The sequence below is a fragment of the Catharus ustulatus genome, chromosome 2 (genome assembly GCF_009819885.2).
Source record: "Catharus ustulatus isolate bCatUst1 chromosome 2, bCatUst1.pri.v2, whole genome shotgun sequence".
In the NCBI taxonomy this organism is placed as follows: domain Eukaryota; kingdom Metazoa; phylum Chordata; class Aves; order Passeriformes; family Turdidae; genus Catharus; species Catharus ustulatus.
Genome location: NC_046222.1, coordinates 31,173,514 through 31,197,558, shown reverse-complemented (window position 1 = coordinate 31,197,558; position 24,045 = coordinate 31,173,514). Strand labels below are relative to the sequence as shown.

Here is a 24,045-nt window from a genome sequence, read left to right as displayed (position 1 = left end):
GTTGCATAATGATATTACCTAAAATTTTGTCTTTATTAAAATTTACAGAAAAATACATCAAATGTGAAAGAATACAAGAAAAGATACCAAGAAAAGATAGCATACATTAGTAGTGAATGGTAGTGAAAAACATTATTCTACAGAAAATATCAACAATATTTTCAATATTGATCAATTATTTCAACAATAAGAGATTCTTCTAAAGTCCAGTGAATATGAAGAGTTTTTTTTGTCCTGTTAGAAAATTGGTCCATCCATTAAAAGTCAGAGTTCTAATAAGCCAGTCTATTGTTTATAACCACAGATAAGTGCAGAAAACCTACCTTCTAGAATTCCACAGCTAAATAAACAGAGGCCATATTGGCAGCAACCTCCTATACATCCATGAGAAGGTAATAGAGACCAGCAGGAGGCATTGGAGCATAAATCCATGCCTGACTGTAGTCCAGTAATATTTTGTACCAGCTGCTTTCCTTGACTTTCTAAAATAACATTATTAGATTGTTCTGGTTTTAAATTTGGTGGGAAAAAAACAAAAAACAAAACAAACAAAAAAAACCCCAACAAAAAAAAAAACAACATAAAAAAATCCAGATGTGGAGGATAAATAATTCTGATTGTATATTTGTATGCAAACAGTTCATCAGTGTGCTCTATATAACGACTTCCCACAGATTTTGAGACGTGGAAGAGAATCTGCTTTGCATAATCTTTTGCCTGCAGTGCCTGTAAACTGTATCTGGTATTTATTATATTTATTTTTCCAAGAAATGTTGTAACTGAAACACAAGGACAAATGTGTCATTTGACCTGCATCAGCAGTTCAGATTCATGGTCTTGACATTCTAAAACTCTTTCAAAGCAAGAAGCCAATCTGAGATGAATTGTGAAGCAGGACATTTTCTTCTTAATCACAGGCAGCTAATACTTTGTTATGCCCTGAATATCTTTTTATCCAGTTGTAGTTCACCTTTTCTGGAAAAAGGGGAGGGGCAAGGGAAGCTATCTATTTCTAAGAACCAGCTCACATTTTTCAAGCCTGTCATTTCTCGCTAAGCCTATAGTGCATTTTAAAAAGAAAATCAGATATTTTAATAAAAAAGGAATTTTCACCTTTTTTAAGAGTTAGACTACCCTCTGGGAGAAATGAAGGCCTGACATCCTCATAAAAAGATTTCTGCAATGTAAAATAGGGTCTCTTTTCTTCCACATGGGGAAGTGATCAAGTTCTTCCTCTACCAGCAAAGTTGCAGAAGTTAAAAGGTGGCAATCATCCTTGCTTACCTCATCTTAGGGGGTATCCAGTCCTTTTCAGCTAACAAAACACAGTGGGAGGAACCCCACTCAACCAATGAAAGCGAATGATCTTTTCCTTTGCATCTGACAAATCCAGGTATCGAGCAGAGTTTTCAGAGGAGCAGAGCATCCACAGCACTTGCTGCCTCCCTGTAGATTTGCATGTCCCAGATCCCTTAAAATTTTTATCTTAAATTAAAGTTTGCTTTTACAGGCTAGAAGGTGTTAAACAGCTTTGGCTATTATCAGAACTCAAGGACAGTCCTGGGATGCTCATTACTCACAGAAGCCCTGGGAGTGCTATGCAAAGGATGTGAAGAACTCTGCCTTCCTGCTCTTGGGCTCATGAGAAGACATGAAGTAGGGCTCTGCTCTTACTGCAGGAGAGAGGCATCCACTGTCTGACAAGATCACAGCTCTACACTATAGCCCTAATACTGAGCCTGCGGAAGGACAGGTGGTAACTGCCTTTCCTTAAGGTAAGAATCCCAGCAGAATAACAGGCAAACATAAATGGAGAGAAATAGTCATATTTTGTGATTAAGTCCTTACCAGCTGGTGAACTAGTTTAGCCAAAACACTGGGACATCTCTTCTGGAAGCAAGAGGTAGAATTGCTTAATGGAATTTTTTCTGTTGTTCCCACCTTTTTTGGTATAATTGCCCTTGAGCAGTGCTTTCACTGGAATAGGTAACAAGAAGGGGAACAAAACTTTGGCACGACTACATTCAAAGTAAAATGTGAGGTGGCCATCAAAGCACCTCAGCTGACAGGGATAGCAGAGGAGCACCTGCCTGGACTTGACACCAAGGACAAGAAAATTTCAGTATTTGCTGGAGACATGATCTTAGACAGGTGGTTCCCAGGTACCAGTAGGGTGCACACATCCTCTCAGGAGCAAGAAGTGAGAGTAAAGGGAGAGAGGATGCTTGAAAATGCCAAGTAGTGGTAGCAGCTGTGTTAGAAGTACTAGCAGAAAGTGTGCAAAACCAGGCACTTTCTGCAGCCTTGTAACCCCAAAAAAACCCAAATAACCATTAAACCAAAGTTCAGCAACATTTTATAAAGGCAAATAACCTCTAAAAAATACACAGGAAAACTGCAGTTCTGAAAACCACACGCATCTAAAACTGGTTTTCTGTTTATAGGGGAAGGTAGAAATAGTTTCAAGCAAACATTTGTTTTGCATTTAGAAGATGCTGGCAGTCTTGTCATGTTCATATGCTTCTGACTTGTATAGTCAGGATTTACCCATAAGCAGCAGGAAAAGGCTATATGAAGCAGTGGGTTGAGTAACTACAGTAATTTTACGATTAGAAGCCGCATTATTTTGACTAAAATTTTGGTCCGAACCCAAAGAGCGGCTTATAATCAGATGCGGCTTATATATGTGCAAAGAATGAAAAGTTGCTGTTTTAGTTTGGAGGACAGGTGTCTGCTGAGAAAGGCAGGAACTTCTCTTTGAAATAGAGAATGTAAACCCCCTCCCTCCAAATTATTAGAATTTTGAAATCAAGGGGCTTTCAGGCAAAGATACAGGAATTAGGAATAACAGTTCTTTTCTAGGGAAATTAAAATAGAAATACAGTATTACAAAGAAACAAACTCCAAACCCTGACAAAGTCAGAGTACAACCTGACACCCTGTCAGGCAGGGTGTTGGTAGCAGTCCCATTAAATGGTGGTTGCAGTCCTCTTGCAGTTACAGATGTGGTTTAGTTGAAGCAGTGGTCTTGTAAAAGGTGCAGTTTCCCTCCGGAGGTCCAGTGGTGATGTGGAGAAATCCAGTTTTCCTCTGGAGTCCAGTGGAGAAAGGGGCTACCTCAGTGTCCCAAAACCTCTGCTTTTATCTTGGTAAGAAATGTTGGGCTCTTCCCCTTGGCTGGAGCAACTTCCAATGGGATGCAGTAATTTTATCAGTCACACAGTGGGACTCAATGGGCCATTAGCAGAAAATGACTCGCTGGAGGACAGATGGGTTGTGAAAAGATAAAGAACAATGCCCCGCCTGGTTTCAATGGATGGCCCATTGGCAGAATATCTGCCGCGGAGATAAGGATCACCGCCCCCACCCTCAACAGATGGTGATAGAATAGATACCTTTTATCACACTCTGTATTGTAACGTGCAGCTTATAAGCAGGTGCAGCTTATAATAATGAAATTGCTGTAAATCTAATGTGGTTTGGCCAACAAGGCCTGAAAAATGTCCTAATGGTCACTCACTCGGTGATCACAAAGCACGCACACTAGGTCAGGAGAAGGGGCTGCTCGCGCTATGGGCCAGCCCCCACAGGCTGCTAGGGGTGGTACAGGTAACACTCAGCTGTGTTCCCACAGAAGCTTTATTGAGTATTTCAGTACAGGAGCCACCAGCTGTCTGCAAGCAGAAGGATCAGATCTTTGCCATGGCAATTTCTTCTATGACGTAAGTTCTAGAGAATTGGGAAGAGTTGTTCTATTGCACCAAGAGATACATACCTTGTATTTCCAGAGGTCAATTTTCAGTGGAAATATCAACATTCCCTTTATAGGTTCTTTTTTTCATTTTCAGCTGCTGTCCGTAAAGAGGGCAGCTTTAACCATTCAATAGAGGTCCATCTTACTGCAACAGTGTCTCTACCTAGTCCTCCAGGTACATAATAGACCTCTGGAATCAGAAGAGCTATATGGCTTGATCCAAGCTCTTCTCCAGCCTTCTTTCCTGCGAAAAGCAAGCCAAACCAAGATTTCATGCTGCAATCCAGATAACCTGTTTCAATTTGACTTGGGTCACATATACACCATTTTCAGATCTTTGCCCCAGCAATCTTTAGAACAACCTAGACCAATGCGTTTTTGAAGTAAAAAAAAATAAAATTGGGCTTTCAGCTAGGGTAGAAGAATACAAGAGATGTGAACATACAGACAACACACTCTAGGTAAAACCCTTACCAGGCCAAATATTCTCAAAACCCTACAATAATAAAATTATTATTATAATTAAGGGCTAATTTAAGGAATGTACAGTATTTACAGCCATTAAAACTAGGCAGAAGATACTAAGTAATAGGGGAACAAAGTAAAAGGAGATTAGGACACAGCTAGGAGGTGGTTCCCAGGCTCTTTCCTATTGTACTGAGGAGTGTGTTCATTTCCTCTGATACCTTGAATAGCAAATGCTATTCAGGGCCTACCTAGATAATCTCATGATAAAAATCCCTGGAGAGAGGCTATCTCTAGCACAGGGCTAGAGAAGTTCTATTGTCTTGTTCCACTCAAAGTCTACAGCATCTTGTAAAGGAAGCCCATAGCAGCTGATGGGCTTGTCTCCCATCTTAGCAGGAGTCAATAATGATCTGTGTTCCCATGGATATGGGAATTAGTCAAAAGCAGTTGTCTTAGATTACAGGAATGAATCTTAGAAGAGTGGAGTGCTTTCTGTAACATCAGAACAAGTCAAATTCAGTCCCCAGGCCAGTTCATTTCAGTTCAGGTATGAGCTGAGACCAACTAATGTCTGTTCCTAAATTTTCATCCTCAAGACCAGGAAAGCTGATATCTAGAAGGATTTTGCTGAGACTGTCATTCATGGTATCCAGGATAAGGCCCTCCATGAGTGACCGGTTTTCAGTAAAGCCAGAGGCTGTCAGTTCAACAGAGGATTGCCTGGAAGCATCACGAATAAATGCTGGCGAGCTTGTGAGGGGCACGGGAACCATGTCACTGGATTCTGTATTGAGCAGTTCACGAGGAGAATCAAAGAGAGGATTTTTAAGCGGTGTGCTGTTAAAACCCAGCAAGTCCTGGTTGTCCCGGAGGGGTGTGAATGGCAACTGAAGTGTTTTCACTGGACTGAAGTCCAGCTCATGACTTCCCTTGGCTAAGGAAGCAGACTTCCAGGGGTCAAGGACCTCTAGTGAAGGGGTAGTAGTGGCTGAGACTTTGCTGGGAGTGGAAGAAACGGGCAATTTGCTGAAGATGTCCTTGACTGGTGTTTTAAAGGCCCCCTCTTCTCCCCGTGAGCAGCTGAGCTGTGATATGTTCTCAAGGGGCTGGTTTTCCTGGGGGAAGGGATGGTCTGCCCCTAACCGGAAAGAGTCAAAGCTGCTGCTTTCTGGCAAAACAAGGACAGGCTCTTCTGAACAAGGCAGAGCTAGGCGTTGTTTCCTTCTGGATCTGCCCACTTCCCGCCTTTCCCTCCTCTTTATAACTAAAGAGTCGGAAACTGCCTTAGATGGGGACTTCAGTGTGGCGAACTGCTTCCTTTCCTTTGGGGATGAGTCTGGGAGGAACAAGCTTGGCTCTTCTTTGACTGTTACAGTTGAGGCAAATGGGGACAGCCAGTGATCCAGCTGAGATCTTTCTTCCTCCTTTATACAGGCACCCTCAGAGAAAGAAGACAATTCCTCACCAGGCTGGGAGCTGTTCTCCTGTACGGAATGGGTTGGGGGAAATAAACCTTCATCACATTGACCCTCCTCCTTGACAGCAGGTGTCGGTAAACAGGATGACTCTTCTGCAGACAGTGACATCTACAATGAAACACAAGTGACATGCAGATCTAAGCCACCCAAAAATCCAAATAACAGTGGAAGGAAAAGAAAGACTGGCATTTAAGGTCAGCAGAAAGGGTAAGAGAAAGATATTCAGGAAGCAGTAATTATAACAGACTGAGATTGATCTCTGTGAAATTGATAGAAAGAAGCCTAAGGATCACATGGGAAGGATTCTAGCTAAGTGACTGAAAGTCATACCCTTCAGAGCACTCCTGATCTGAGGAACTCCTGGGAGTACAGGCAGAAGGACAGCTGAATATTGCTGGGAAAAATATAACTCCTTTGATTTTTTTCTTACATTATCTAAATGGGAGTAACAAAATGAATGAGGACAGCTTTCCCAGAAACCAAGGAAAAGGAAGAGAAAAAAAATGAGGTTATCAAAAGAGAAAGAGCACAGGAGAAAGATAAATCATAGCTGGAGAGAACATAAAGCGTCAGGCATACAAAGGAAAATAGGATTATGGTTAGACAGGATGGAAGAAGCTAAAGCTTCACAATGCCTAAGCATACAAGAGCAGTCAGTGAGATGCCAAGTAAAAGATCGGTTTAATAGGTGTTTTGCTTGAGCCCAGGATAAGTGTGAACTTCACAGAATTAGCAAACAGCAGATATGGAAATCCTCTGGGAAAAGACTACATAAAACACATTCTCTTCCAGAAGTTTCTTATCTTTGTCTATAGAGCTATCAAAAATATTAATGTTTTAAGATCAGAACAAAGCCATTCCAAACCCATTCGTCTTTCTTCACATCCCAGCAGTAAAGAAAAATTGTCTTGACCAAGCCATACAGCCCCTTCCTCTAGTGAATTACAGAAACATCCTTAGAGCAAATAAACTGGCAGGTAGTAGTCAGTCTAGGGACAGTAAGGGATTATAACTGGTTAGTTCCTTGACAGCAGCTTGCAGTTTTAGAGCACCTAGTAAAGATGCGCAAAGGAGCCATATGAAGAAAAGATTCATTGAAGGCAAGAGATACGAAAAAAAAGTAAACAAAAAATCCAAACAAACACATCCCTCCCAAAAAAAAATCCCCACATCCTCCCCAGCCCACTCCTTGCCCCCCTTAAACAATAAATAAAAAAAAAGTAACCCCAAAAAAACTCCTCAGAAAACAAGAAACCAACCTTTGTAGCAATGTGCATATGCTTATTGCTCTGCAAAGTCTCCGAGCTGTTAAGGGATGCTCCCTGTGCCATGGACAGAGGAATCTTCACAGAAGGCTGCAAGACAAGAGGCTGACTCAAAGGAAACTGGATTGGAACCAGGTAGGAGTTGACACGAGGAAGCAAAGGCTTCATCTTTCGGCCTGGAAGGGAAAAGAAGGGACTCACTTTTGCCTGTTCTCCACTGTGCTACCTCTTGAAACCCAGGCACCTTACAGAAAGTCCTCCTAGACACCCCAAAAGAAACATTTGATCAGATTACTTGCCGCCTTCTGCTAAGGATCAAGCTAACTAGACAGAAGGCTCATGAACAAGAAAATAATCTTTCATGCAGATCCTACTCCTCAAGTTGGGGCTCTCACTTCATTTGAATGCCCAATACCCACCCATCTCACCATCACATCCTCTCCGACACAGCAATACTGCTTTCCATTTCAAACCTGGCAATAAGGAGCATAAAAGCTGGCAAACTGGGATAACACACTGCACTTGTATTCCTAAAGAGATCTGGGAGAGTGCCCCAGATTTATTGGATTGATTCTCTTTGGTCTAGACTGATGTAGACACTTACGTGAATTCTGGGGTTCAGTTTTGCTTGCCATGTTCTTCAGAGGATCTGGAAGACGACTCTTCTGTTGCTGCAGTCATTGTGAAATAAGTAAGAGGAGAAGAAGAGAGATTAAAAGAAAAGAATCCACATTTATTCTGCTGCCTCAATGAGAACTGTGAAACCAAAGGTCTGTGCTTACTAATGCAGACAGAGCACCTGTTAGTACCCAGCACTCAGGCTGGCTCTAGGTCTGTGCCACTTGCTGGTTTGCAGCCATGCCATTGCATACCAGCTGCCCACCAAAAGCTGTGTAGGAAAAGAGACAACTTGACAGAGCTGCTCCATCTGCAGACTCTACAGCAGAAGTGAGCTGGTTTCAGCACCGTCAGTGCCTGAGGAACAATGAATAGGATGGCTTTATTGAGTATTGGATATCTATACAAACCACAGACCAGATAGGTGTTCAAATGGAATAATAGAGGCAATGGGATCAGAATTCTGAGCAGATGGAAAGATGGCCAAGGTTGTAGCTGTGACAGAAAAGTGTTTGACCGGATGCTTGCAAATCCATCAAAGTTAAAACTGCTGAATGCAAGAGCAACAGCAAACAGGTTCATTCTTCCAAGAGTCACAATGCAGAAGGTTCAAAAATGAAAAAGGAGTACAGAAATCCTTTCTGTCTGGATGTGAGCCCCAGAACATATTGGAACTGTTGCCATGGAGATTACATCTATTTGGGTTTGTTCTCTGAAGTCCATTGCAGCCTACTTCAGCAGTAGACTTCCAAGTTGCTCAAAGCTATCCAGCTTCAGCAGCTAGAGAGCGACTGTACCATCTGAAGGCAGTCAACCTTTGGGTAGACCCCGTCCCCCACAAGAGGTGCACGTGGAGCTGTATGAGTAGATGCAGCAGTGACCCAGTATCCCTCCCCAAGCCTGTTGTCCTTTCCTTCAGTGACTAGCAAGAAGAGAATAGAAGATCGAGCCCCAAGCCAGATGTCAATTCTTACTGATTCAGAGTACTCAGGCGATGTTGGTGACCCCGAGTCCAGCGGCTGGTGGTAGAAGGCATTGGGCAGGAAAAAAATGAAGATAAAGTTATCAGCCAAAGAGGGAGACAGATGGGATATTTTAAAATTCTACAATCTGAACAAACAAAAGTTACAGTAATTTCACGATTATAAGCCGCACCATTTTGACTAAAATTTTGATCCCACCAAAGAAATGCAGCTTACACTCAGGAGCAGCTAATATGTGAAAAAATTTCTGAAATTTCCAACCTAGGAAGTGCATCCGAGGTGCCGAGCCGAGAACCTGCCAGTAAAACCTGGGATTGCTCGATTGTTACAAATTGGTTACTCTGTTGCGTGGCAAGTCGAGGCGGGCTCCGTGCAGGCAGCGCAGGGTGGGGAGGCGGAGGGCTCCCTCCGGCCCCGTGACCTGGGAGGGAGGTGGGGGGGCTCCATGCCCACCTCCCACCGGTGCCACGGGAGTGGGCGGGGGGCTCCGTGCCCGCCTGCCGCCATATGGCGGCGCTGGGCTGGGGTGAGCGAGCCCAGCGGCAGCGACGGCTGGCCCCAAGTGGCCCCGCTGAGTGGCAGCACCAAGCTGGGCCACCTGGCCCCATTGGCAGCCCAGAGCGGGCTGAGCCCACACGGCCCAAGCCAAGCCAGTAAACCCCACAATTCTTTGTTACTTGGCAACTTCATTGCACGTGGGTCCTCACTGCCAACGACAGAGCGGCTTATAATCAGGTGTAGCTTCTAATCGTGAAATTACTGTAAATCTACCCACCCACTGCAGAAAACACACCTATACCAGACTCCCAAGCTCTATTTTCCTTGACAAAATCTTCCAAAAATACCTAGTCGAGCTAGGACAATTCCATTCTATGACTGACTTATCAAACAGCATAGGAACACCTGGTTGGCCTCAGTGGAAAGCTACTCATTAGGAATTTGAATCAGGCCTATGGAAAGAAGTTGAACAACCTGACTACTATATTTGGCACAACACATGAAGAATAAACACATCCCACATAAGCTTCAGGTCAGAAGCAAGGCCACAGCACCTTTTCTTTCAAATGCAGAGCTATTCTATTTGTCAAGTGAAGTGACTGAATCCAGCTTCTACAAAAAGGCTGATGTCAAAGCAGCTTGACCTTACAGTTAAAATAAGGTGCATCAGGCTAGTGTGGCATTTGGAAACTAGACATCCTGTCCTACTTTTCTGCACAAGGCAACTCACCTTAAATACCTGGTCCAATGTTAGGCAACGGTTTGCATCAGGGTGAATAGTCCAGAAGGAGATTTTACCATTGGCAGATGTCTCACGGACAAACATATCATGAAGGGACAAGTTATGCCGAATGGAGTTCTAGGGAGAAAGGAGCAAGGGGGAGGTTGAAAAGCAGTAGTTTTGTTATCAGCAAAGTAAGGCCTACCTCAAACATGGCTGTCCTAGCAGAGGGATTGCATTCCAAAGTGTAGACAACACCAAACTTTCATATTCACAGCATACCCAGCCAACCCTGTCATCAGTCTCTTATTCTGTGTATGCTTGAGATCCCTATTCTCACTCCAGTGATCAAACATCCCATTATCTTGTTTAACTAGATGAGGCAAGAGATACAAGAAGTGGTACAGTGAACATTTGGAGTGAGAGTGTATTTGGGGTGGAATGTTTAAATGAGCTTCCATCTTGCTTTGCAGGCTGGGGAACAACTTTTCATTTTGATCCAGAAGGCATGTAACATCACCCACAGCAACTTGAGGGCCTGCTTGTTACCTTCCAGCCTGGCTTAGCTACATGTTTAAAATAAGGGAAATGATCCTCAATCCAGGTATAGATGTCCTTCAGGGTCATGCGCTTCTTCTCTGTGCTGTTGATGGCAAACTGGATCATGGCCATGTAGGAGTAAGGAGGTCGTTCTGACACTGAATCCTGCCATGAGGAGGACACAGCAGCAGCAGCACCTTCCTCTTCAGTCTGAAAGACAGAAGGGGTGATACATGAATGTTTATGAAGCTGACAAGAAGGCATGGAACATCCCTGGATCCTCTGGGTTCTGCTATTCATATCAGTAAATGTCAAACTCAAGTTACCTAGAGATAGTGATGCCTAATTATTCCAAGTCTTCTGATCCATGTAGATTACTTCCACATCAAAAGTTTCAACACACACTCTTCTATTCTCCTACTTACCTTGACTCTTTCCCGCAGAGGCACCTGATTCTCTTTCTCTGTGTCTTCCTTCACAGAAGAGGGATTTAGCCCATCAGATCTCATCTTCCCCAGCCACTGGATGTTGGTGAGGCTGTTGTCCAACACAGAGTTCATTGTCTCGCCACTGCCTGTTGGGATAACAAGCCCACATAATAATCACAGAATCATTTAGGTTAAAGCAGTCCTCCAAGACCATCGAGTCAAACCTGTGACCAAACACCACCTTATCAATGACACCATGGCACTGACTGCAGCATCCAGTCATTTCTTGAACACTTCTAGGGATGGTGATTCCAAACCTCCCTTAGCAGTCTGTTCCAATGCTTGACAACCTTTTTCAGGAAAAAATTCTTCATGATGTCCAATCTGAACTTTCTCTAGAACAGCTTGAGGCTCTGCCCTTTTGTCCTGTCATTTGTTGCGTAGGAGAAGGCAACTCTCCCACTGCTCTACAGCCTCCTTTCAGGCAGTTGTAGGGAGTGATAAGGTCCCCCTGAGCTTCCTTTTCTCCAGGCTCAACACTCCCAGCTCCCTCAGCTCTTCCTCATCAGACCTGTGCTCCAGACCCTTCAGCAACTCTGTTGTTCTTCTCTGGACTCACTCCAGCACCTCAATGTCTTTCCTGTCATGAGTGACCCAAAACTGAAAACAGAACTCAAGGTGTTGCCTCACCAGTGCTGAGTACAGGTGGACAATCTCTGCCCTGGTCCTGCTGGCCACACTATTGCTGATAAGGGCCAGGATGCCACTGGCCTTTCTTGGCCACCTGGGCACAACTAGCTCATGTTCAGCTGCTGTTGACCAGCATCCCCAGGTCCTTTTCCTCTGGGCAGCTTTCCAGCCATTCTACCCCCAGCCTGTGGTGCTGCCTGGGGTTGTTGCAATGCAACTGCAGAACCTGGTACCTGGTCTTATTGAATTCACGCAATTGGCCTTGACTCATGGATCCAGCTGGTCCAGATTCCTCTGTAGAGCCCTCCTGCCCTCCAGCAGATCCACACTACCACCCAACTTGATGTCATCTGTGAACTTACTGAGGATGACCTCAACCCCTTCATCCAGATCATTGATATATCTGTATCTATATATCTATAGATATCTATATATCCATAGATATCTATATCTATGATATACTGGCCCCAACTCTGAGCCCTGGGAAACCCCACCAATGACTGGTCTCCAGCTGCATGCAGCGCTGTTCAGCACCACTCTCTGGGCCCGACCATCCAGCCAGTTTTAACCCAGTGAAGAGTGAACCTGGCCAACCATGCATTGCCAACTTCACCAGAAAAATGTTGGGGGAGACAGTGTTAAAGGTTTTACTGAAGCCCAGGTAGGCTACAGACAGATTTCCCCTTGTCAAAACTCTGCTTTCTCACAAGTAACCCTGCTGCCACTTCATCTCAGCTGTCAAAAGGAAGGCAGCAGTCACACTTCTAAAAGATGGTACTGCAACACTAATATTGTGGAAGGAATTCACCTTGAATTCCTGATTTCATGTGTAGTTGCCCAATTTCTGAAAAGAGCTGCAGCCTTAAAAACACTCAGACCAGACTATTGCTGTCAACCAAAACATGACAATGTTGATCTAGTACAGTAAATTCACGAATACAATCCGCACTAAGTATAAGCCGCATCTCTGGGTGTTGGCAAATATTTCGTTTTTTGTCCATAAATAAGCCGCACCCGAGTATAAGCTGCTCTGTCGTTCGCAGTGAGGACCTGCGTGCAACAAAGTTGCCAAATAGTAACAGAACGGTGACAGGGTGGGGTTTACTGGCTCGGCTCGGGCTGTGCAGGCTCGGCCCGCTCGGGGTTGCCGACGGGGCCAGGTAGCCCAGCCCGGAGCTGCCGCTTGGCGGGGCCACTGGGGGCCAGCCGCCGCTGCCACTGGGCTCGGTCACCACGGTCCGGTGCTGCCCTGCGGTGGCAGGCAGGGACGGAGCCCCCCGCCGCCTCCCCGAGCCGCGGCAGTGGCGGCCCGTGTCCCCCGCCGCCTCCCCGAGCCGCGGCAGTGGCGGCCCGGGTCTCCCCCCTTCCTCCCCGAGCCGCGGCGGCCCGGGTCCCCCGCCGCCTCCCCGGGCCGTGGCAATGGCGGCGCGGGTCCCCCGCCGCCTCCCAGAGCCGTGGCAATGGCGGCACGGGGCCCCCCCATCTCTCCCCCGGGCTGCGGCAGAGGAGGGAAGGAGAGAGCTCTCCCGCCTCTCTCCCCACCCCCCGTGCTGCCTGCAGGGAGCCAGGCTCCACCCATGGCGTAACAGAGTAACAGTTTGTAACAATCGCAAAATGCCGACTTTGCAGCTGCTCGACTCGGCACTCTGGCTGGCACTTCTGAGGTTGTAAATGTCAGAAAATTATTCACATATTAGCCGCTCCTGAGTATTAGCCGCATTTCCAGTTTAGGAGCAAAATCTTAGTCAAATTGGTGCGGCTTGTATTCGTGAAATTACTGTACTTCAAGAAATAGAAAGGCTTGGCATAAAATTTAAGTCAAGCTCAGATGTCTTCCATCACAAAATACGTCCACTATAATCCTTCAGATTTTATTACATATGCAAAGCTATGTAGATTATTAGAACCAAATCCATCATCAAATCCATTGATTTAGTAATTTTGTATTTTGTAATTGTAAAATATTAATAATTACTGCATACCAAGATGCAGGTGCTGCACTCCTTGGCCCACTTCACATCTCTTTGTCTGTCAGGACAAAAAAATCCAACAAAAAACCATAAAGGCTACATACTGTTGGTCTCCTGCTCCTGTCCAACCACAGGATCAGCTCCTGAATGCCAGAGGGCTGTACTGCCTGCAAGACCAGGTGTCTGTGCAACATTCTTCTCTCTTTCTTGACTATCTGCAGCCTTGATGGCTGCACTGGCTTTCTTCTCTGATGGGAGATGCTGTGATGGTGCTGGACCTGCTGAACGGGATGTGCCCCCACTGCTAATGAGAATGAACTTGTTGGGTCCATTGTTGCCACACTCTTTTCCTTTTGCTGTCAATGCCTCTATGATGCTCTGGATATCAGCATTTGTAGGGATGGCCACCACCTGTGTGTTGGGCATTGTAGGATGGTCAATTATCTTTATTCCCGCTGGGAATTTCTGCAGGCCACAGTCCCTTTTGTCTCTGGGTTGTCTGTTGTGTTGGTCTTCCTGCCTATGCTCCTGCTTAGGAGCCTTTTCATCCTGACCTCTGTTCTCATCTCTTGCTGCAGTACTGGATTCATCATTCTGTGGGAGGGTCAGTTTCCGTCTTTTGAGAATTAAGGGCCTGCGAGGGCTGGTCCTCATTATTGATCTATACTGTCACTCTCCATTGAAAGGGAGAGGAACAAATCCTGCAAAACAAAAGGTACAACATAAAGGGTGCAGCAAATCATCGCAAGACCTCCCACAGAATACACATTCTCAGCAGTTGCTACAAAGCAAGAAACACAAAAAGAAAATAAAATTGAAAGCATTTAATAAGGCTGACAAAGCTACTGAAAAATCATTCTGTACCTCCTTAACCCACACCTTGTGTAAGCAGGATGGGAAAGAGATTTGCAGAGTAGATAATTTGCATCATAAAGTACATAATAACGAGCTAAGTGTGTATGTGCTTTACAGAAAGACTTAACTATAATGTGACTTGACCAGCATCAGTCAGCAAGCTGGAGGGGAGGGAAGGTAGCATATAGAAATAGCAGTGCTGATTCTTATAGCCTATTGCTCTAAGCAGTAGATTACACAATCTGCATGAGAAGGGCATTTACAGGTGGTTTAACGTCTGGGAAGCAGAGATTATCCTGAACACTACAAAGGCACACAATAAATGCAGCAGAAGTAAGGTGCTATAAGGACACCAAGTAAATATGCTGCTAATTCCTTTTGAAAATTTGTCAAGAACCAGGTGAATTCATCATTGGGTAGCATACAATTTAGATGTCAAACTTTTGGACAACAGGTGGTTTAGACTATAAAGCTGTAAGCAGAGGAAATAAAATTCAGATATACTAACTGCTTCCAGGGTAAGATGCTGTGAGAATACTAGTAATAAAGCCATCAGAAATTCGGTGGAGCCTGTGCCTTTCTGCAAACTATACCAGAGCAATATACAAATTATACTTACTGTTTTTCATTAGAGATGGTAAGCAGAAAATAAACAAATACCAAAAAAGAGGCCTTTTCCATTGGTAGATTCGACGAGGTCAGCAAGCAAATGAAAAAACTCTCAGTAAGAACCCCCTGAATTGATAAAAAGCAGCGTCCAGCAGATAACAAGCTGAGCTGATGCTCTAAGTACAGGGAGCAGACAGCCCTGCGATCATTCCACGCGGGTTCTGGCAGCCGGCATGGCAAGCATGGCACTTGGCGCTCTGCTCCACCCCCTGAAGGGCAGATCCCGATAAGACAGCGCCACAAGCAGAACCCTGAGCCAGCCTCCCGCAGCCAGCCTTCCTTGCAGGAGCGCGTCACTTCCCACGGAGGCCCCGATCTGCTGCCCCCCGTACAGGGCCGGGGCACTGCCGTCTACGCGCAGTCCCGAGGGGCCAAGGAGGGCAGCGGCAAAGCGCTCCCAGCTCCTCCTTCACCCGCTCCAGCCCTGCACTGCCGCCCTCGCCAGAAGGTTCACCTGCTCCCGCGGGACCCTCCACCCTCGGCCGGGCCTAGGCGCTGCCCTCTCCCGGCCGCCCGGTGGCCTCAGCACAACCCTCCGAGGGGTGCCGACTTTGCTTGGGGCCCTGGAGGGCTGCGGTGGGCGCAGGTCGCGACTCACCAGCTGCCCGGCCGGGCAGGGCCGATGCAGGGCGGCGGCGGCAGCCCCGGAGCTCCCGGTTTGAATTTGGCGCCCGGCGCGGCGCTGGCCCAGTCACGTGCCGGCCTCCGCCAGTGAGCGGGGGCGGGGGCGGGGCCGGCCCGGCCGGGCCAGTGGGAGCGCAGGGGGCGGGGCCGCGGCGGGCCGGGCCAATCGGCGGCGGCCGCGGGAGATACGGATGTGCGGGCGGAGCAGAGCCCGGGCTAGAGCTTGGCCTGCTGCTGGGATTGTGTTGTTCCGCCCGTCTGTCTCTGTTTTGGGATAGCCGCTCCCGCCCTGACTGGGGCAGTGCCTGCAGCTTCCTTCAACCATGCTGCTCGCGGTTGGGAATCCTGCCGTGCACCCGGGCCGGCGGCATTGCGCTGACTCCTGGTGAAGGGCTACGGAGTTTTGCCGTTTAACGTGTGTGCTGCGGCTGCACCGGGCTAGGGGGGCCCGCAGGACTCCACTGACACTTAGGTAAGCAGTCAGGCTGTTTCAGTCTCAAGCATTTCTCATGGAATATTATCAAATTTCCTTGTCTGTGCTGATCTACGACAAGTCAGGTTGGAAGAACATGAGCCAGTTGTGCCCAGGTGGCCAAGAAGGCCAGTGATACCTGGCCTGTATCAGTATCAGTGCGTCCAGCAGGACCAGGGCAGGGATTGTCCCCCTGTACTCCTCACTGGTGAGGCCACACCTCGAGTGTTGTGTCCAGTTCTGAGACCCTCACTTCAGGAAGGACATGGAGTTGCTGGAGTGGGTCCAGAGAAGGGCAGCAGAGCTGGTCTGGAGCACAAGTCTTATGAGGAGTGGCTGAGGGAGTCGGGGATGTTCAGCCTGGAGAAAAGGATGCTCAGGGGAGACCTTACTGCTCTCTACAACTGCTTGAAATGAGGGTAGAACCAGGTGGGGCTTGGCCTTTTCTCTCAGGTACCTAGTCATGGAACAAGGGGATGTTGTCTTAAGCTGCACTAGGGGAGGTTTAGGTTGGGCATTAGGAAGAATTTCTTCACAGGAAGGGTGGTTAGACATTGGAATGGGCCACCCAGGGAGGTGGAGTAACTGTTCCTGAAAGTATTTAACAAAACATTGGATGTGCCATGGTCTAGCTGCTATGGTGGTGTTTGGCCATAGGTTGGATTTGATGACCTCAGAGGTCTTTCAACCTAATTGATTCTGTGAGCTGTTTTCCAACAGAAAAGTAAATACAATGTTACTTCAGTTCAAACTTATTAATTAGCTAAAACCATGCAAGATCTGTAGAATACAGGCGGGAGATGTCAACTCTGTTCTGTAAAAAATAACAAACTTTAAATCTCTTGAAATTAAAATATACAGGTAGTTAGCAACTACAAAGGGAAAGAGTTCTGATTATCTTGGCCCTATAATATCATCTTGGCATTACAAATCAGATTAAATTGAAGAAAAAGAAAATTATTTTTTTTATTTTTGTTTTTCCCTTTTGATAGCTGTCTTGATAAAGCTGGATCAGTAGGTGAACAGCTCCGATTCCAGCAGTGCATTTCTAAATCTACCTGAAAATTGCAAAAAGGTTCCCAGAGCTACTGTTGGGAAAAAGTCTGTCTTGAGATTTGCACACTGTGCTGCTGCATAAATGTTTTGCTTTTGTTAAAAACTACATCTGAGGTTTCCAAACAGGTCTGTCTTCAAATCCATTTATTTGCCTTCTACAGATTCGAGAGCACTTTAGCATCTCCTTGGGTGCTTCCCTCTTTCTTCAATTAGCTCCAACAAGCATCATGAGGTTTCTAAGTAGTTCTACCACACCTTTTGATGCCTCCGAAGAAGAAGTATACCCACAAGGCCAGGAAGGCAGAGCTGGTTTTTCTTGAGAGGCCGTGGGCAGGACCCACCCATTGTTATGAAAATCCACTGCATTCGGCTGAGAATCCCAGATGTGTGCCTACAAAACCTGTGGACCGGAATACTTCTGCTGCCTGGGTTGGTATAAATTGTCTTTACTCCCACATCGGAATTTTCAAGTTTCTCCTGTATGTCTTAACAGAAAATTATTTCTGGATATACAGACTTAGTAGCCCAGACCTGAATTCCCTCTGTGAGTCTAAAGCATAAATAAGTGCTTGAGTTGCTTCACGTTCTAAGAATAAGCACTAAGGTCTTGGTTACTTGAAGACATAAACTGTGTGCAGTCTGTACTGATTAATGACTATTTGTCTTCCAGAAGAATAATTCCCTGCAGGAAAAACACTGTTTTCCTTGGCAACCTAAAACTCTGCACGAAATAAACATTAGGGGAGATTTTTCCTATTGGCTTGCTGTTTGCAATAACTGCCGAACTCTAAATGTTACCTGTTAAAGTATTGTTTAAATCTGACACTGCTAAATTTAGAGAATGTAGGTTTTCACTTCAGAATTATTTGTTCTAACTTGCCCTCTTTTCCATTTGTTTTGAATAGTTTCTCTCCATACCAATCTTCTGATGGATTAATTTTCTTGGGAATGTTTGCTGTGTCCTAAAGTACTCCTTATATTTTGTAATGTAAAGATTTATTTTTTTTAAGCAAACAGCTGCAGCAAAGACAGATCGTTCCTATACAACAGTAGTCATCACCTAGGGGAGCTCTGTTTAAACATTACTGCTGCTTGACTCTGCTCTTCACAAAGCAAGCTCAGGAAGTGTGGTTTCAAACCTGCTCGAAACATTCCTTTGTTCCTGTTGACCTGCAGGTATTCTTGTGATGCCTTAACCTTGAAGTAGAACATCTTCAATTTTTTCCTCTTTAATTTTTTTTTCTTTTGGTATCTGCTTGAGGCAGTTAGCTCTACAATTTCTCAATCACTAAAAAAATAACTGCGGTGAATAAGCATTCATTTGGTTTGGAAGAGGTGGAAACATCCACTCTGGTAGCTCTTTGATTCCAAAAATACAATGATTCTAAAATTTGTTTGAAGCTATCAGCACTGAAACTGCTAGATATTTCTGTTTGGAAACTGTGGTAGGTTTGTAACTTCTGGAGGCATCGTCTGCAGAGTATCTGTGAACTCGTTTCAATGGAAACTGATTTTTAGCTCCTTTCTTTTTGGCATTATCTAAGTTCTTCATACCTTTTTCATTGCTAGGTTCCTACATAGGTAAAACCGACCCTACATGTTCTGTGAAGCCAGGAAGCCATATCCTTACAATCAGAGACTATGTTAAGTATGTGCGGGGATCACAGTTATTATGGAATCACTTTCCGTATCTTTTCCTCCACAAAGGCTTTGCATTCAAACAGTTCAGCTGTACATCAGACTATTGCCATCCTTAGTTAAACTGCACTCAGTGTTTTGAGGAACTATATAGTAACTTCAGAGTGCTGAAGAAGATCTGTGGCTGTAATGTAGAACTCAGTTTGGTGTGCTCTTGGGAAAAGCAAACTGGAATCTGAAACAGAGCCTGACTCTTTGGTTGATAACCAGGAACACAAAGAACACTGCAATAAAAGAATTTCCAGGGTTTGAGTATGAGTCCAGAATCATTCAAAGAAATACAGACTGTTGAGCTTGAACCATCTCTTCTATAGGAAGCTGATTGTAGAAGTGGATTTTGGGTGATCTGTTACTCCACAATACAGAAATTAAGTATGTTTTGAAACAAAGATGTTTTGGGGGAAGATTTTGAACACTGTATTGGCACAATCTAAGGGGACTGAGCTAAGTGGGCATTCTTCAATCATTTTGTGTTGCTCTCCCAGTTTAGCATCTACTTTGGGGAGGCTGAGGATCTATTTGAGTTATGTTAAGACACAGAAAGAAAAAACATCCATTCTGAACTAGTTAAAATCTGCATGGGTTACAGGAATAGACATCTCTTAGATTTCCTCTAAAGCCCAAATACTGAGTTCTTTTTGAGTTGTCAGAGAACAGCTCACTTGCACCCCAGTGACTTTCCAGAGAAGAGTGGCAGAATGTGATGTTGAAGTTCAGAGGTCTCTCATCATAGCAGCTTTATTAGTTACTCATGTGCTTCACTGCAGAAGAGATTACTCAACACGCTTAAAAAAGGTGGGGAAGTAGAATCAGGTAGGTGTTACTGGAGAAAAGGGTTGGGTTTTTTATTTTATTATTATGTCTTTTCCTTCAGGTGTGCCCACAGTTTGACACAACAAAGTCAGTGGTGTTGAAAGTATGCCAGAAGAAGCATCGTGGTCCTCACAAGCCCTATAATCAGAATGCCAACCACAGTTCATTTCACGCAGGAGGAGCTTGCGAAAGATTTCCTCCTTTAACTTTTGAGAATCCAGAAGGACATGCAGTCCCTCTGTTGGATGATCCAAATCGCTTGAGAAAGAATGCACAATGCTCTCACAACCAGCCTAAGAAAGGGTTAGCAGCAAACGCCAACTTTCAGGTGAAGAGTCCAGAGAACTGTGGACAGCCTGCTCCCCAGCCTGTGGAGCAAGAAGTCCTTTGTCCACCAGATGCAGAGGCTGCACAGGCTCCTTCCCCAAGGAACGTGAGATGCAGCAACACTCCACCACAAAGTAGTCATGCCTGGCATCCAGAGAATGAGTTGGCATTTGGTATGGATCCCTGTGAGAGAGGGGAGGCGGCAGCAGTACTGGTTACGGATACTCCCGAGCACGAGTATGGAGTAAAGGTCACCTGGAGACGGCGGCCTCACATAATGAAGTACCTGCGGGAGCAAGGGAAGCTGAGCGCTGCGGACATCCTGGTGAAGGCAGACATGGAGCTCTCGAGGGGACAGGCCCACTCCTGACCTGGCGGGAGCAGCCGCTCTGCTGCGTGCAAGAACACGCTCGAACAGACGATGGCAGCTCGGGGGCTGAAGAGGGGACGTGATTTCAGCCAGGCCCTCTACTGCGCCTGGCAGAGCCTCTGAGGAACGCCGGGGAGGGTCTTGGCGACTGGGGGATGTCTTTTGGAGTGGTCTTCCCGGGGGAGGTGGCTACGGGAAGGGCTTTGTGCCCCACGCGGTTCCCGCCGGGGGCTCCTCGGTCCCGGCGGAGGCGGCGGGCGGCTCCCGCGGAGAGGGACCGAGGGGGCCCTAGTGCTCCACTGCGCGTGCGCTGCAGCGCGGCCAATCAGCGGGCGGCGTGCTCGCGGCCCCGGCCAATGGCCGTGCGCCTCAGTGCCGCGCGCCGTTGCTAAGGGCAGCGGCGGGCGGGGGCCCGTAGCAACGGCGGGGCCGCGATGGACGGAGCGGGGGAGCCGGGCGGACCCGGCAGCCACAGGTGAGCGGGGCTTGGGACAGCGGCGTTTCCGGGATCGAACAGGCCTGGGCATGGGCTGCCTCGCGTGGCAGCTGCGCGGCCGCATCGGGGCCCGGGCGGGCGGAGCCCCACGGCAGCGGCCACGCGGGTTGGCGCTGCCCCGGTAACACCCGCGTCCCGCAGGCGGGCGATAGCAGTGCCGCTGTTTTATGTGCGGGTGTGTTTTATGTACCTCACTCTTCAACGCTGATGTGCATCGTCTGAATACTTGTGGATTAAACCAGTTTTGTGGTGCCTCGGTCCACTCTTGCTTTCTAGGCGCTACTGTGAAGCGTTTTCGCGGTGTTATTGAGCCCCTCTGCTTCTCCGAATGAAGCTCTCTGGCTATTTGCAGGTATCACTCGGTGTGCCTTTGCAGGAAAAAAAAGGAGGAATAACTGAAATCAACTCGACTGATGTAATAGGGGAAACGGCTGTGAACTATGGGGAAGCTGTTATGGAAAGACTTTATACTTGTGGCACTAAAGTAGCTCAAAATCGAAATTATTTGAAATTAAATGTGAGTATACCGGCAAGCAGAGAAAACGAGTTTTGGCAGAATTGGTGTCATTGCAAAAAACCCAGGAAAATCTATCTTTGTGCCTCCGTTTGGATAGGAAGAAATAAAGCAAGTAAAGAGAGAAACCTAAACTTTGGGTACTTAATTCATAATTAATTCAGTGTAGAAGAGAAACAGTATTTTTTTTTTTATTGCATACATTGTTGCAATTGGTAATTTAAGAAGGATGAAAAACCACAATAGAATTAGACAGGATCCTGTAATTGCCCACCAAAAATGCTATGGAACATTAGATTACTTCTTTATGCAGACTTTAAAGGACCCCGGTTGTCTAGCAGTTCTGGAAACATTTTTTAAGGAAATGATGTCCAAATACGTGTAAATTTCCCTGCACAGTAGACCTTTAAGTCTGACTGAGTTGATGCTACAGGAAATAATGCTGCTCTTCTTTAACAGTTCTATTAGCATAATTTCTTTCTACTAAGAATCCTGTCTTGTGTACTTTATGGATGCCCCACAGAAACAGGCTAAGGATAATGGCAGTTTTTGGGATGACTCCCAAGAACTATCCCACCCATCCCAGTTTATTAAAGAAACGTCAATTTCTTTAGCTTTTGTAGTCGCCATGGTTAAGGTTAGAAAACAAGAATATGTGAACCTAAAGAAAAGTAAATAGTTTTAAAATACATCTCTAAGGCTTATTATTTTCAGGGGTCTGACTTAAGTTGGAGTGTTCATCAGCGTTGTAATAAATTCGAGGAAGACAAATGTCTGTATTCTTAGGAAGGTTCTTTTTCTGAGACAAAAATAGTAACATTATGCAGAAGTCACTAATCTGGTTACTAGAACTCTTGTTTGGTAAAACAATTGTTGGTTGCTCAAACAGTGGATTTCATAGAAAAGGCAAATGTGATATATAATAACTGGCACTTCATGGCAGTGAAGATACTACAGGTAAAGTTTAACAAAGCTGTACCTGAGAACTGGTTGGCAACATTTTTTTTTTTGCCATTTTTTCACCCAGGGGTGGAAAGCCTTTACTATTAAGCAATGTGAAAAATACACATAAAGATATTGAAAATATTTAATTTCTGATGGACAGAGTCAAATATTACCAATCAAAAATTAATGCATAGTGTTTTCCAAGCATGCTGTGGGATGCATGATGATGGACAGGCAGCAGAGATCTTGGATTTAGGCCGTCTACAGGCTGTCACTTGCAAATACTGTGTTACGTTAGACTTTTCCACTGGAGCTGTCTGCAACTGAAATTGTTCAACTTCATTTTAACGTTTGGCTTTCAGGTAGACATGGCACAACTGTCTTAATGCTTTAGAAAATGGTAAGCTTGATATTGCTGTTTCATGATTTTGATAAGTGCTAGACTTTCTCTCTTATTTGGGAAAGTCCATTTGGAGATTTACCATTAAGTTAGTGTAGAAACATTAAGGTAAAAGTATTTCTAAATCATTGTAAGCTTTTAAAATATTGTGAATGAAATGTGTTTCCTATGGTATTATGTATTTTAGAATCTCAGAGAACAATGGACTTTGCCCTTTTGCACACTAATCACACAGTATACAGGAATACTTAAAGCTTTCTACATGCTGCATTCCAAATATGCTTCAGCTTCTGACTTGCAGATGTCATGTAAGAGGAATGTAATTTTCAAGGGGCAATAATCTTGACTGAGTCTACAGAGATTACAAAACTGGATGTCAGCTGCAGCGGTCCTGCCCTCATTTGGATGCTTCCTTGGGGTCCAGACATGTATTGATTAGAGGCTTTCAGTTTGTGACCTCAGGAGCTCTGGGATACTTCCTCAGTGTCTCTCAAAGTTAATGAAGAAAGTCAACCTGTTGCCAATTAGCTCAAGTTTCAAAATACTAAGACCCCACAGATTAAGAAAAGTTGAAAACTTCAAAAGTAGTACTGTTGTTCAGCCAAAAAGTCTTTCCACATTTCAAATACCTGAGTGTAGCTGAGATTGTCAGGAATCTTCGTGCCTGCTGGGCTTGAGTATTTTGTATAAATACACCATAATTATGATTTTGAGGAGAAAAAAGGCAAAATAGTTCACTAATTATTTTAGCTATACTTGTAAAGCAGAGAAGACAGACATTTAAAATTCCTTTTAAAAGCCTCTCAGCATCTCTGTGATTCTTGAGTGACCTTCTTAAATTAACAAGTAATGTTTGTTAAATTCCAGGACTTACAATTCTGCAAATCTTGTCTTTAGATGAACAAGAACTGGCTTCACTTTGTTCAGCTCTAAACATTATAATGAAGAAATCTGTCCAAAGAGAGATAAACCTGTAAATATTTTATAAGTGTGGTTGATACATACTCATACTCTGGAGTACAGATTCAACTGAAAACGAAACCTTTTGAAATTTGAGGCAGCTTCTGTTAATGTGAATGAAGGAGTCACCTCACTTCTTGTGATGTAGACAGCAGTGGCAAGAGAGAAGAGGCAACAATGTGTGACTAAAATTTCCAAATACAATTTGAGATTCTCTGAGTAACAGCAATTGCAAAGAGATATTCTGAAGCTGAACCTTGTTTGAATTATCTCTTCAGTTCCTAGTTAATTCTTTTTCCATGTCTTATCACCTAGAATTTAGGTTACTGGTGAGCTATTTTTTTACAGAGTGCCGTTACTTTTCTCTTCTGCTTTTTTTTTTTTTTTTTTAATCACTGTTGGTGTAGCATTTGTAGGAGGGACAAATGCGCTG

The 24,045-nt window shown here is 45.1% G+C and overlaps 3 protein-coding genes across 4 annotated transcripts in view; 2 read left to right on the top strand and 1 right to left on the bottom strand.

Annotated features, from left to right (window-relative positions):
- Positions 1-4,383: 4,383 nt before the first annotated feature.
- Positions 4,384-14,954, bottom strand: FOXM1 (forkhead box M1). The gene is made up of 9 exons (XM_033052467.1): positions 14,888-14,954; positions 13,518-14,114; positions 10,751-10,899; positions 10,335-10,535; positions 9,795-9,923; positions 8,558-8,602; positions 7,570-7,636; positions 6,960-7,141; positions 4,384-5,808 (listed from the first exon to the last, which is right to left on the bottom strand). The coding sequence occupies exons 2-9, from the start codon at positions 14,065-14,067 to the stop codon at positions 4,756-4,758; spliced, it is 2,376 nt and encodes a 791-aa protein (XP_032908358.1). The 5' UTR covers positions 14,068-14,114; positions 14,888-14,954; the 3' UTR covers positions 4,384-4,755.
- Positions 14,955-16,979: 2,025 nt separating this feature from the next.
- Positions 16,980-20,575, top strand: RHNO1 (RAD9-HUS1-RAD1 interacting nuclear orphan 1). The gene is made up of 2 exons (XM_033084359.1): positions 16,980-17,518; positions 19,662-20,575. Exons 1-2 carry the CDS (start codon positions 17,351-17,353, stop codon positions 20,295-20,297), a joined length of 804 nt encoding a protein of 267 aa, XP_032940250.1. The 5' UTR covers positions 16,980-17,350; the 3' UTR covers positions 20,298-20,575.
- A 120-nt stretch (positions 20,576-20,695) lies between these two features.
- TULP3 (TUB like protein 3) overlaps positions 20,696-24,045 on the top strand; it is a 38,411-nt gene continuing 35,061 nt past the window's right edge. The window contains exon 1 of one of the 2 annotated variants that reach the window (XM_033052711.1): positions 20,696-20,772. In XM_033052711.1, the coding sequence (XP_032908602.1) occupies positions 20,732-20,772 (41 nt within the window). In that variant the 5' untranslated portion in view covers positions 20,696-20,731. Of the gene's footprint in view, positions 20,773-20,957; positions 21,146-24,045 lie in introns of those variants that run through there. The other variant, XM_033052714.2, reaches the window with a different exon arrangement.

Coding starts and splice junctions, on each gene's coding strand:
- FOXM1 (XM_033052467.1), bottom strand. CDS start 14,067: ATGAGGACCAGCCCTCGCAGGCCCTTAATTCTCAAAAGACGGAAACTG. Junction 8,603..9,794: donor CATTGGACCAGGTATTTAAG/GTGAGTTGCCTT, acceptor TTCTACCACCAG/CCGCTGGACTCGGGGTCACC. Junction 5,809..6,959: donor ATATGCACATTGCTACAAAG/GTTGGTTTCTTG, acceptor GTTTCATTGTAG/ATGTCACTGTCTGCAGAAGA.
- RHNO1 (XM_033084359.1), top strand. CDS start 17,351: ATGCCTCCGAAGAAGAAGTATACCCACAAGGCCAGGAAGGCAGAGCTG. Junction 17,519..19,661: donor GGAATACTTCTGCTGCCTGG/GTTGGTATAAAT, acceptor CTTTTCCTTCAG/GTGTGCCCACAGTTTGACAC.